General features: G+C 41.1%; 2 protein-coding genes across 2 annotated transcripts in view; one reads left to right on the plus strand and one right to left on the minus strand.

Moving 5' to 3' along the window:
- ubtd2 (ubiquitin domain containing 2) overlaps positions 1-14,904 on the minus strand; it is a 393,205-nt gene that overhangs the window by 340,718 nt on the left and 37,583 nt on the right. The window lies entirely within an intron of this gene.
- LOC310854807 (beta-arrestin-1-like) lies at positions 23-14,167 on the plus strand (the record flags this gene model as incomplete). The annotated part of the gene is made up of 10 exons (XM_083759496.1): positions 23-40; positions 8,209-8,269; positions 8,501-8,697; positions 9,881-9,943; positions 11,298-11,374; positions 13,038-13,175; positions 13,271-13,354; positions 13,547-13,570; positions 13,672-13,725; positions 14,155-14,167. 10 exons carry the CDS (start codon positions 23-25, stop codon positions 14,165-14,167), a joined length of 729 nt encoding a protein of 242 aa, XP_083615622.1.

Here is a 14,904-nt window from a genome sequence, read left to right on the forward strand (position 1 = left end):
ATTAAGTTATTGTATTTTCTTCATGAAAGACAAGATTCAGGTAGGTGTATTATGATGTATTATATTATTTCATCATATAGCCATTTGTCAGTAATCCTGGCCTACAGTATATGGCAAAATGCTGATTACTTAATTGGATTACGAGGCATACAACTGTTGCTATAATGGTCCGGTTAAGCCTGGGGGAGGGAGAGCTGGTCTCAGTATAAAAGCAGTTGTCGACAGTAAGAACACACTCTACACACTGTACCAGAATACCGGTAGACTTTGTGGACACAGACATCTGAATTCAAGTAAGACTTCATCATGAATGGTTGGTTGGATGAATGGTTAGATAGCAGAGTAGCCCTGCCTGTAGCTCATACAGTAGGCCTAATATCTCCCTTGGTCAGGTGGGTTTCTCCTTTTGGGCCATTTATGTTTTTGTGTGCCATGCGAGAGACCCAGGTGGTTACAGATGGATGGACAGATATAAGGAAGCACATGATGTTGGAATGGTGTCTTCTGAACTGGTGGGCCTTGGACCACTGGTGGTCTGTGAAAGTATTGTATCGTGGTCAATGACCATGCATTCAGTAAGGATTAAGGAAAGAGAAGATTGTTGGTATTGATGTGGAGTTTCCGCCCGGTAGTGACGCCATTATGATGAAGGATTTTGGAAATTAAGAGTTGTTGATCATCTTTATAGTTTATTCAATGACAGCCAAAAGCAGAGATGCCGAACCCCGGAAGGTGTCCCATGCTATCATCTCTGCATGTGTGATGTCAGTTTCCCAGGCTCAGCTCCGCTCTTTTGTCTCCAGAGCTCAAGACTTTATAAACAGTTGTCAGATGTTTACGAAATATGCATGTCCTTACATACATGTAAGGACATACAGTACATACATCTCTCTCTATCACTTTGGACTTTAAGCTGATTGGCTAATAGTCATTTACTTAAATTTGTGTAGTCATGACAGATGAGACAACATTGCTTGGCCAGTTGGATCAAAATTTGATCTAAATTAAGAACCAGAATGCCTACAGTACCCCACTGACCATTTAATGGTCAGTGGGGTACTGTAGGCATTCTGGTTCTTAATTTAGCTCAGAGCATGCCATGAAGCAGCCTTAATAATGAACACACAGCTTGCATATGTACCTACGGTAATATGAATTTATTCATCAGTATCTGTATGATATGAGGACAGTGGAATTAAAGTAATTATCAGTGGTCATTTGAGGATGCTTGTGCTTCAATTCCAAAATGACTTCAAGCTTAACTACTACATAGGCTCAGCTCATTAAGACCCACAGGCTCCGTCAAGAGGTGTTGTCAGGTAACATTCCCAAATCTTACAGCAAACGCAATGAAGAATGTTGTTCTTGTTGCTTTTTCAACCTCTGTGACATGAGGGCTTTCCACAACTGGCATAAAGGTCTAGGTTGGAGCTAGACATTTATTTGAGACTCTGGGCCCCATCTTGACTTATGCCTAAACTTATTTGGCATCTTTTACTATTTTGAAAAACATTTTAATATAGTGAAAAGAGACATTCTACAAGCTCACAACGTTGATGCAGATCGGCTATTTTCCCTATTTTAGAATGGTTTTCAAAATAGTAAAAATCAACAGAGTGGTGCTGTGTGTGTGTGTGTGTGTGTGTGTGTGTGTGTGTGTGTGTGTGTGTGTGTGTGTGTGTGTGTGTGTGTGTGTGTGTGTGTGTGTGTGTGTGTGTGTGTGTGTGTGCGTGGCTCAACAGCGCCACAGTACTAATACTGTAAGACGCCTCTCAAGATAGGGCCCTCTGTCCCTGCCCACCGCTATATAACTCAAGAAAGAAAAAAAAATCTTATTCTTATATCCCCATCCGCACTGGTTCCCACTTCCCCAGTTGATTCTTAGTCAGGATAGTGAGGTGGGCACGGTGGCACACTGCTGTCGCCTCACAGCTAGAAGGTCCTGAGTTCGATTCCTGCTGTCGACGCTGGGGGGCGTGTTCCCTCCTCCACGTCATCAGTGCCCATACCCGAGGCGGGGTTGGCGAAAGGGCCTTTCTGTGTGGAGTTTGCATGTTCTCCCCGTGTCCCCTAGGGTAGGTACCCTCACAAAAACATGCAGTAATCCTGGTCTCTAAACTACCTCCCCCTGGCCAGCCGGGGCGCCTGATGGAGGGGAAAGGAAGTGGTCGGAATAACGTGTTCCTTCCGCGCGATACGTCCGGCCGGGGAAACTCTCCCCTGTCAGGTGAAAAGAAGCAGCTTGGACTCCTCCTGCATAAGAAAGCATGAGGTCTGTCCGCTGCCCCCCCCCCCCCCCCCCAGGTTGGCAGAGGAAGTGTAGCACCCAGGATTACATTAGATAATTGACACTGGGTGAAGAAATGGGTTACAAAATCATGAGATAAAACAAATAATTAAAAAAAGGATGGTGAGGTGAGGTCGTGTGTGTGAGGAGCTCCTCAAGAACACCATCAAATTGCCATAAAACTGCATGGATTAAAACCCCTGGGTAGATAAACCACATCAGAATCTAAGTGGCATTACTTTTACTCAAAACTAGTTGTTTTTACTAGTCATTGAAGGCTTATTTGGTCATTTTGTTCTAGTTATTTTATTTTCTCCAAGCCAAAGGCATGGGGAGAGAGTATGTTTTGTTCTGTGTTCTTTAGTTTTTTGTTTTCTAAATATGTATTATGTATTTGCGGATCCCCTTGAAAATGGGATGGTTCATCGGTGTCATTCACACTCTTATCGGAAGCTCTCCTCTGGGCTGCTTAAAGCTGAAAATACACCCAGCTTTACCAGTATGCCTAACCAGGACTTAAGTATGATACGAGGATCATATTACACAGTGTTGGAACCGATATGATTACCACTTAAGTCTGACATGTCACACTGTACAACAAACTTGTATATCTGAGCTTGTATATCTGCTATTTTCACTGCGCAACACTGAAGAAAATATGAAACGTGTGATGTGCGTACGTGTAAGCATATTGGCCTAGGAGGCTATTTTGAGGGAGTTTTCATACTACAGTACAATGACATGCCCAAAATAGGTACTCCAGGGTTAACTAGGTTAATGGCATAATGGCATTAGACCACAGTCTTGTGCAGACTTCTTAGATGGAGAGATTTTAGTTCATGAATATGAGAAAGAAATGTGCTGTGTAGCCTTAAGGTATGTAGCTTAATTCTTGGGGTCGTTGCACCTTTGGAGGGCTATAACTATCGTAGTACCTACTGAGTGGTACAGGCTGTCTTGGTTCTGTTGAACGTAATGCGCTGTCCTTCAGTTTGTCTCTCATGTGTCCCCCTGTCTATTCCTCTATATTTCTTTCTCTATGCCTATACTTGCAAAACTAATGGTCATGAATAACCTCATGATATTGTTTTTGATTGGAGTTAACTTAAATGTTGTATACAATGTATTGTATATTATAGTGTTTAACTGCAATAAGATAATGTTAATTCGCAAAGGCTTTTAATTTACAGCACATTTACAGGAAAACTTTTTTTTCTATATGCACAGTCTACACCTCAACTCGATTGATTGATTGATTGATTGATTGAAATGTTCATTTCACATTATGTAGAATGTGTACATTTCAAGCGAAAGCACAAGTCAATACAAAAATGGCTACTTTGAGGACAAAACCATGAAAAGCACTAAGACTTCCATTAGGTCACTAGGTCCTCCATTTTCAATTCATCAGAACATTTAAAGATGTACAAATATACACTTCTATAGTAGGCTATTGTCTACCAATGTTGGGTTGGACTAAAGATGCAATTCATTACCATATATGTAAATTATGTTAGGTCAATTACAATTTATAGCATGTTGTTTTAATTGTATCGATATATAGACACATAGGCTACATATAAGCAAGTTTACCACAAACCTAATTTGACAGCTATAGAGAAAATCTGAGAGCTTTGCCCTAAACTTGAGGGCATCATTGTTGCTCTCTTTCCCTTGCTCCAAGGCTTTTCAACGCCCTTAGGTGTGTGACATTGCCCATGTATATAGGCTGTACTACTGATTGGATGCAGAAGAACAATAATGGAAGGCTGATCCTTCGCCAGCAACTGATCCTTCGCCAATAGCTAACACCAATGCTGTAATCTGATCTCATTTCACAAGATTAACCCTACTTAACATCAGAATAAATCCTCAAGCCTTCTGCCATGTGAGGTTGACAGCGAGAGCAGATCAACTTCACAGTTCACTTCACTTCACAGTTCACATCACTGTCACATTGTCACACTGCATTCACCTCACTTGTATTTGTCTCTCTCTTTTCTGTCAACAGAACAAAAAAGTCAAAGGATCAACCCAAAATGGCCAAGTAAGTCATGAAATATCTTTCTCTCCTTCGCATACAAAGAGAGGATTTCCATTCTTTAAACCTGGCATCCCTATTTTGGTCATGTCAATAGGCAGAAAGAATTTCCAAAATCCAGAAAATAGCACTGAGGTGAATTCAGTGTGTGCATGTTCATTGGCTATTTTCACCATAGCTAAGGTTAAGAACACAATCGCATTGCAATCTCATTGGATACAACAAAGAGGACAATAACTGATATAAAGCTGACATTACTACAATCTGTTAGGGAGGTGATCAGGGCAGGTTGGTTGACACTGACCTTTCTATAATAGAGGTCAACACGGCTGCAGGGCTGAAACGTGGTACTGGAGGCGTTGTAATTGCATTGGGGTCCAGATGCCAACCTTGGGTCAGTCAACTCTTTAAAGATCACATTAACACATTATAAGAGCTTATAGAGGTTTTTGCAGAGGCTCATGAAGGACTGGTCTGTTTACCCATGTCCATCAGGTGTACAGTATATGAGGAGACTTTGACCAAATAGTTAAGTTAACTAAACTAGAATTATCAAAACATTTTAGTTTACCGAAATAAAAATGAAGAGGCTTTGCCAAAAACTATTCTTAGTCCTTAGTTTACATTTGTTTAACTGTCAAACAGTTGTAACTGAATACTTTTATGGTTGGTTTTCATTAAACAATACAAATAGTCCTACCACATATTATGGTCAAAACTAAGACTACCACTAACATTAAAACAAAATGCTAATGAAAAGTTCAACACTATAATAACCTTGATAAGTGGATCAGGAATAAGAACTTATTGGCCCCTTGACCCGTCACACACCTTCAGAGTCCAACTGCTACCCTTATTCCACCTGCCCCATCTAGCCCTCGTCCACCAGATTACGCTATATCTCACCACGCCCGCAGTATGCTTTTGTCAAACTGTGATTCTAAATTTAGTGCCATGACCATATAATCTCAGCCCAGCCCAATTGTAAAAGCCAGTGGCGTGCACAGACATTTAGAGGGGCAGTGCTCAAGTGAACAAAAGGGCACCTTGTGCAGCGCGTGGAACCGGCTGGTTGCCTTAACCCATTTTGGGGCGGGAACCCATTTTGGTGTCATTATGGTATGCTTTAGCTATTGAAAAATAGCAGATCTACAAGCTCATAGCGCGCCACTCGGTGGTGCGCTATGAGCTTGTAGGTCTGCTATTTTTTTTTTATCGAAGAACCACTGACAGAAACATAGCTTTAGATTGTGGGGGCCTAAATAATATAGTAGAAGCGTTTTTATCAAGAATTGATCAATGTCACCATGGTCCACACACTACAAATTAAGAAAAAGCACACCAGTGTGAACCAAGTGGTGCAACTCCCATCTATTGGTTCTCTGTATCGTTCCAATTTGTATCATTCCAATTTCTTCTCTGTATCGTTTGCGTCCAGCAGGTGACAGCCATGTCACATACTTCTCTCGTTCCAATGTAATGCATGCGCACACCACTCCTGCTCACACAGGTGCACACACACACAAACACGTACAGGGCATTGCATGCTGGATGTAGAAGTGGTTGCACCACTTAAAAAAAGAAAACGTTTATTTTTAAGAGCACATTGCCAAAAGGGCAGGGGGTGCTCTAGCACCCCCTAGTGTCTATCTGTGCACACCACTGGTAAAAGCCCCTAAGCGGTGAGACATACAATACATAACATAATTACAACAACTGAAGAGAGACTTAAATAATGCCAGTGTGACGCATGCCATTTAACAGGTTGACTGCGGACCATTTACGGCCGTCTTTCAGGCTAGACTGCCTATGTTTAAAGTTACCTTTGAAAAGCCACTGCACCGACCGCTGAGTTGCTTGTCATGAAAATCCACTTTAAAATGGTGTAAATGGTTTGTTGTAGTGTAGAAAAGTATTCCATAGTGGCGACCACAACAACAGACCGGGCAGCGCACGGCTTCCTGCCCCGGGAGCTTCTCCATTGTAAACAATAGGGACTCAATTTCCCATAATTGAGCCTCTCACAGTAGCCAAATGTAGCTTCTTAGACAACCCTTACAGGCAACATATTAACTGCAGTGGTGGTCCAACCAAATAAAACATTTCCAACCCACCCCGTCATAGGCCTGAAAAGAAAAAGAAAATAGCAAAGATTTCAACAAAGACCAAAAAGAAAAAAGGGGAATATACAGATATAATTAGTGCCCAAAAGGTCAATCATGATCTACCAGTAGATCACAAAGGCTGTGCACAGCGCAGGTAGATCACATGACATGACATGATTGATTGACATAAAAAATTGTCTGATAACCCACAATGGAATACTTTGTTTTCAACACCAGTAGCATTACATACAAGTTACAAAAAATAATAATTAAAAATGTCCTTCATTTATTTTGTGTTTGTGCTCCAGCGCTGATGAACCAAAGGCCAAGTAAGTATTTTAACTATTTTCAGCAATGGAATAATATTTTTTCGGTGGGTAGATCTTGTCTTATTTATTTTTAAATACATTTTTATTTCAATTTTAGATGAAAGGCACAGGTAAAAGCATAAAAAATGCACATAAACATAATTCAAATTCTTTGTCAACTACAATCAGTGGCTTGCCACTGATTGTACCTCCAAACCCCAGCACCAACCACCATTGACATGGAAATTAAATACTACATAAAACTAGATTAAAAAAAACAAAAAAAACAAATTGTAAATAATAAAATAAAACATAATCCCTCCCAACCCACCCCATCATAGGCCTGAAAAGAAAAAGAAAAGAGCAAAGATTTCAACAAAGACCAAAAAGAACAAAGGGGAATATAAAGATATAATTAGTTATATGTCATGCTAGTTATATAATAGAGGTCCTAACTTGATAGAGAATAATGGTTCCAGCTGTCTATTGTTTGATAGTTTGCACCATTTAATCTAGCTGTAGAAAGCTCCATTGTTACAACATCAGTTAATAACTTTTTCCAAACTTTCCAGTGATTAAAGGGCAGAGAATGTGGAGCTTGCCATCGCAGTGCCAATTTTGTTTTTGCAGCGGTACTTCCTGCCAGCCAGAATCGTCTCTGAACTATACTTAAAGTTAAAGAATCATCATCATTAAGGAGCAATAATTTGGGACAACAGGGAATATGTTTTTGTAATACTTTAGATATAGATAATTAGTTATCTGTTCCCAGAAACTTTGGACTGTGGGGCATTCCCACATCATAATATGTATACATATTATTATGTATACATATGTATACATATTATGTATACAAGTACCAGTAGTATTTAAAGAACAAAGTGTACAGTTTGGTGATATAGCACGTCTCATTCTATAAGCTTTCTGGGGGGTTAAATATGTTTTATGGACAAAATTGAAATTAATCTGCTGATGATTTGGGTTTCGTGATCTTGTTGAGCTGGTCATTTTGAAAGTAGCTCTCAAGTCAAAAAAGTCTGGGCACCTCTGTGGAAGCCTATAGCCTATACGCATGCATGTCGCACAGGGAATGATTATCGTATGCCCTCTGAAAAAACCTAGAACACACTGACTGATATTAAGGTATAACTCATTAAACCACCCCTAATATATGCTGTCTTTTGTTCCTGTGCAAAGGGTTTTCAGGAAGACGAGCAAAAGTGAGGCGGTAAGATCCTTTTTCTTATTATTTCCACGTTATTTTACTTCTCCTCTCCTCTCCTCTCCTCTCCTCTCCTCTCCTCTCCTCTCCTCTCCTCTCCTCTCCTCTCCTCTCCTCTCCTCTCCTCTCCTCTCCTCTCCTCTCCTCTCCTCTCCTCTCCTCTCCTCTCCTCTCCTCTCCTCTCCTCTCCTCTCCTCTCCTCTCCTCTTAACTGAAACCCTAATATTCTGCCTTGTATCCTACAGATTACCCTCTTCCTGGCAAAGAGGGACTACGTAGACCATGTTGACTCAGTGGACAATATTGGTGAGTTCCTGTTTCCTGTGTGCGTGTGCGTGTCCGTGCACGCGTAGAATACTAACATCAGTTATCATGTCATTATTTTCACAGATGGTGTTGTAAAGCTGGATACAAAGAATTTTGGGGTCAAAAAAGGTACAATCGTCTAAGACTCTTCTAGGCTAGTTGTCGACATTCAGAGTAATGCATGTAATCATGCATATCATAATAATAATAGAAGCAATTGTTTGTTACCAGTGTTTGTGGTGTTGGCATGTGCCTTCCGTTACGGAAGTGAAGACCTGGATGTGATGGGCTTGTCCTTCAGGAAGGACATCTGGATCAAGCGGTATCAGGTCTACCCAGCTGCCGGCAGCCACAAGCCCACTCTATCCCCCGTTCACGAAACCCTGATTAAGAAGGCTGGAGGCGATGCGTGCCCATTCTCTTTTGAAGTATGACAATGTTTATCCTGGTCCTTAATGTCTTGCACACAGTTAACCACCAAAAGGAGTAGTTCACCCAAACAAAGCCTTAAACACCCCATGAAGCCTTGAATTCATGGAGATGTTTTTAGTTTTTGTTTCCTAAGCCAATGATTTGCTGACCGGGTGGCTGGTCAGTAGGAGACTCAATTGAGTCTCCTACCTCATTGAGACTAATTTCATTAATGCCTCAGGAATGTGACAAACTCTGCTGGTCATTTAATTATTGGCTCAGGAATGCGACAAAAACAATGTATTCAATGGGGTGTTTAATTGATAGAAAATGTGTTTTTTGTGGCGTGAACTACTCCTTTAACCCATTTTATGCGGGAACCCCTTTTGGTGTTTAACTACAGCTATACACTTAACCACTGAAGGCGTCTAAGCCAGAGGTTCCCAACAAGCACTTGAAAATCTTCAAAGCGTTTGCGGCCCACCCACTTAAAGGACCTACCTTCGTATAATTGGTCCTCACTAATGCTCGTTATAATATGGTACCATTTTTGTCTACTCGGTGTGTGTCTCAGAGGAGGGCTGTGGACATTTCAGAATCCCGCCTACCGTGATCCCACCTAACATAGTCTCCGACCACGCCTTGGGCCTGGCGGAGACAATAGAGGGTATAAGTAGCCTTGCCGAAGCATGAGGCCCATAGGGCAGGAGCCTATCTCCTGTTTCTGTAGCGTGAGGCAGTTTGATGTACAAGTACACCCCCTGGACATGACACTAGTATGTCGCAGGGACTTACCCCCAATCCAACCCTTGATGCTGAGTGCCAAGCAAGGAAAACCCTGGACAACACCCCTCCACACTCTGTTGTTGACACTCGTGGTTATATCATATGCAATGTACAAATACAAAATGTTACAACAATCCTTTGATATACAAATAAAAATAGTCCCATATCTCATGGAACTTCAAAATAATATCTTAAAAAAATATATATATATGACTTTTATGTTTGGATGTATGGGCTGTCAAGGCCAGAAAGTAGTTTTTTGCCACTCAGTAGGCATTCCCGCATAACTTCCGGGTATGATGATGATGTCACGCGCATACGTACCTCTATTAATGTATGAGTTCATCATTAATAAGCGATATGTGTATGAATTTGCATCAACTTTATTTAATAATCAATTATGTGTGTCTCTAGCTTCCTAACAACCTGCCATGCTCAGTCACTCTGGACCCTGGGGCGTCTGGCGACAAGAAAAAGGTAAATGTCACTTTATTGTCTCCACCAGGCCGAAGCCAAATTTTGCACACACACTCCCTGGATGCCAACATGAACCTCTGCCCCAAACTTTCCAGAACGGCCTGTTATAGCGCCACCAGGAGGCCGCTTTGTGCAAAACAAGTTTTTGCACAGTACACCTACAGATTTTGTCCAAACATCACGCAAATTGGTACACAGTATCTCTAGAGCCATTCAACGAAACCGGTCTTTCAGATTTCTCAGACTCCATCCTGATTTACTTTTGTTGCCCTTTTATCCAACCACCAGATGAAGGCAAGCTGCAATGTCCTACATTCCTATCCTGGTGGAGACCTGTGCCCAGAAGGGCACTTTTTCTAGTTACCAGCTGCTTTATCTGCTGGTTAAACACAGCTCATGAAATGTATACGACCTAGTCATAGTTTAGTTTAGTTTAGTTTATTTGCAATTTTGCACATATGTACGTAATAACAACAATATGGTAAAATAAAATAAATACAGAAAGCAAATATTTCAATAAGAAACAAGATTAGTTACATACATGATGTGCTGGAAGTGCCAAAAAAAACCAAAGGGGCTTATCGAGTGGCCTTCCTATAGAAGCTACCAGTTGAGCTTAAATAACAGAAATTAAGATATGAATAATATTGGTATGCCTAAAGATTTTTAAAAAATGATAATGAAAAAATAAAAAATATTCTAATAATAATATCAAATAATAACATGACTAGGGCGTGTTGCCCAAGCTTATTACTTAAAATAGTGAGGACCTAGTCATACTGACGGCCTCCCCAAGACCCAGACCAAGTTAAGGAAGCATTTGTACTATCAGAGAATGCTCAGTATTTTATGTATAGTTGCTAGCAAACCAGATCCACTAGGTGGCGACAGTAGTACTTCTCAAAGCACCTGAGTACTTTGGCATAGGAAATTGGAATACAGCCTGATTCGCTATGCTATTTAATATAATAGCCATTGTATTGTCCTTAAAAGTAAAAGAAATCTTGCATCTCAGGGGCACTTCTTGGTTAAATAAAGGAGAAATAAATAATTAAAGCAAAACACCTTTCAGTAGAAATATGTGGCAAATTCACCTCACTTTCCAGCTATACCCTTTCCTGCATGCTGTAAATTTAACAACATCATTGTACTTTTGCAGAGTAAATGATAGTAGTAATCTCACTGGTTTAGCAGTAGAATGATCAGTTCAATGTAGGCCTACAAGTAAACCAAAGTCTTCTTAAAGCAATGAGGTAGGGGTGGTACAGTAGAGTACGCACGCACGCACGCACACTTTCATATAAATTATATACCGGTACCTGTAGGTGTTTACCTTGTATCTATTGCATTTCAGGCCTGCGGTGTTGACTTTGAAGTGAAAGCCTACCTCGCCATGGAGGCTGACAACCCTGATGAGAAGCTTGAGAAGAAGTGAGTTCTGTCTCATTAGTCATTCCTCTTACCCTCTTGTCTTTCTTCTCTTTCTGCTATCATTATGCTTAATGAATTTATACTCCGTCTTACGACTGTGTGTCATGTCAAAATATCCGGGCCCGGACGGTTAGCTCAACCGTCTGGGCGCCTAGACGGTGCGGCACGCCGTCGGGTTCGACTTCAGATCCCGACGACCTTTGCCGCTTGTCTTCCCCCCCATCTCTCTCCCCATTTCCTGTCAGTCTACTTTCAACCTATATCAATAAAGAAAATAAATAAAAAATGAAATAAAAGAAATACAGTATATAAATCTGATCTAGAAACTCACAGAGCGTTACCATGGGGCGTGTTGGAAACTTGTAGATCGGCTATTCTTTGCCAGGTGACACCGTTGTACGACAAAATCAGGCTCTAGCCTGTCTCAAACATACAATCTCTGTCTCTCTCTGTGGCTCTTTTTAACTTGTCTACCCATGCATTATTTTCCTACAGGAACAGAGCCCGCCTTATCGTTCGCAAAATCCAGTTTGCTCCAAGCCAAATTGGCCCTGGACCCAAGGGGGACATCTGCAAAAGCTTCATGATGTCAGACAAGCCATGTCATCTGGAAATCTCCATGGACAAAGATGTACAGTAGCAAAAGTCCTGTTCTACATGGTGGCCATCTTTGATATTACATTTCTGACTGATTGGGGCCCGAGGCTTTCTATATACAGTAGTACATCTCAATGATCTACGGTCTACCCACTGACTAAACCGATGAGTCAATAACAGGGATTTTCCAAAGATTCCCAAAACTCTGACCCGTCTGAACTGAGTGGTGTGTGTGTGTGTGTGTGTGTGTGTGTGTGTGTGTGTGTGTGTGTGTGTGTGTGTGTGTGTGTGTGCGTGCGTGCGTTAGGCTGCGCAACAGTGACACTTGGTGGTGGAAAAAACGCTATTTCCGTGCTTAGACATACAGAAACATACATACCATAAGGTCAGGAATATGTGTTTGAATTTTGTGAAGTACAAGAAAATGCTTGAATTTGGTATTGGTGTACTATATAGGTTGGTATACTATATAGGTAACTGTTACAAAACAGAGCAACTCTATGCTGCTATAGTAATATACTGTATCTTCAAGCAGCATGACTTTTCAACTGGAGGGTACATCACTGAAACGAGGGGCTTGTAAAACAATCCCACTCATATATTTGACAATGTTGAGTAATGCTGCAACATGAATACTGATGAGAGTTCTTGTTTTGACCACAGCTGTTTTACCATGGAGAACAAGTCACCATCCATATCAAAGTGAGGAACGAGAGCAACAAGACAGTCAGCAAAATCAACGTCAATGGTTGGTACTTCAGATAATAGTAAAGCTTTCTGTTGCTCTGATTTTACACTGCATAAATGTTTCTGAGAAGAAAACACAAGAATGCTTAATGTATGCTCTATCGTACAACAAAGTAATAATTCGTGCTTAATGATTTGTCTGTCTGTCCCTGTCTCTCAGTGGATCAGCAGGCAGATGTGGTCCTGTACTCATCAGACAAATACACCCAATGTATCCATAGCCAAGAATTTGCGTAAGTAAACCATAAGTTCAAGGGACAGAGGCACAGTGCAGAACTGTACATGATACGAGCCGATACATGACTCATGCTCTACACAGGGAGACGGTAGATGCTGAATCAAACTTAGAGACGAGCGTGAAGATCACTCCTATGTTGGTCAACGTCAAGGAGAAGAGGGGTCTGGCAGTGGACGGACGACTGAAAGACAGCGACACTAACCTGGCCTCAACCTCAATGTGAGTACAACACGCACACGGCCACGCACGCACACACACACACACACACACACACATCATACCGCTGCTTACTTCTTGTGTTGCCTTTCTCTCAGTATTTGCTCTGGCGTGGACCAGAACATAATGGGAATCCTGGTGTCCTACAAGATCAAAGTCACCCTCATGGTTGCTGGAGGAGGGTGAGTGCCTCTCCGTGCATCCATACAAATGTGTCATGTTGTCTTTGACTCGGGATCCAGTGTGAGTGCAGGCCCCTGACGAGTTTCTAGGGTCAATTGGTATTTTTGTCTAATGATAAATTGCCCTGTAAGAATAGTCACACATTTGACAAAAGAGACTAACTGGTGATGTCCCTAATTGTATTCCTGCAGCCTGCTGGGCGGCCTCATGGCCAGGTGAGTAATGTCAATCACAGCCCACACACAACCACAGTCCAAGAGAAGCAATGGTGGGCTGTCCTTGTGATGCTGATCCGTTTTGTTTTTCTGTTTCACAGCGATGTAACAGCAGAAATTCCACTGAAACTTATGCACCCCAAACCAAAAGAAGTGTAAGTACAATACTATTATTCAATGAATCAGCTTTGTCACAATAAAATAATGCTTTGGGGAATGTTTTTTTTTTTTTTTGAAAGATCTGTAAATACAATGAATAAAAATATATATTTCAAAAGAAATACTTCACTGGACCATTCTCACATGTCCCAGGAATGGCTGGACCAAAGGAGAAGTTCCAGGCTTCAATAGTTTATTTTTAGGAATATTAAAAAATATATATACCGATTTTGTGCCCCTATGATAGCCCCCCCCCCTACTCCAATATATTTTGATGAGAAATATTTTTTATGGAATATTTTACATTGGGTAAAATATACCCGTGTTTAATGATAATGTAACAAAAAATATTATTAGTGTTAAGCATGTTTGTGGAAGAGAACGCGTGTTGTCTTGCTAATGGTTTCCTGATTTTCTCCCTACAGTGTTTTGGAGTAGAGCTGGAGTTTTAATGTCATGTAGTCAAGGTGAGTTATGATCATGTCTATGTGAATGCATGTGCAGGCATCAGGCATATACACAGACAGTATTTGAACATGTGTGCGTGTCTGTGTGCATGTCCACGTCCGTAGTAAGTCCTCTTTATGTCTTTTCAGAGAGGATGACACCACGGATGTTCACTAGCAAACAAGTGAAGAAGAGGAACAAGGAAGGTTCTCTTGCAGATATTGAATTTATGTAATGATATACAGTACATACAGGATAGGGGAAGAGTGCAGGGTGTAGATTGATGGTAGTACCACTGTAGAGTAGACCCATGGCATGTGCAGTAACTATAGTACTTACTGTACTGCATGTTCATTGTTCACACAACTAAAGACCTCCACCCTCCTTTGATGGGAAAGATAGGTATTGGGCTTAAATACCACGAAAGCTGTTGTAATCTACTCAGCTCAAGTTTATTTGTGCAGTATAGCTCTATTCTAATTCTGGGTAAAACATTCAGCACAATTAGCTGATGTGTAAGCGCATAACGGTCCACAATGCAACACGCTGTGAGCTTGTAGATTGGCTATTTTATTTTTCGGCTAAGAGATTTGATGTAGAAAGGAATAGCGGGCCAAGTATAGAGCACAGGGGGACTCCAGTCAACTAAGTATAGGGTTAAGTTGTTAATAGCTGTTACATGCTCAAAAGGCCTTACAGGCCCACATTTAAGAAAGCAAAAAATGACA

Source organism: Protomyctophum parallelum (assembly GCF_964188405.1).
Source record: "Protomyctophum parallelum genome assembly, chromosome: 1".
Lineage (NCBI taxonomy): Eukaryota > Metazoa > Chordata > Actinopteri > Myctophiformes > Myctophidae > Protomyctophum > Protomyctophum parallelum.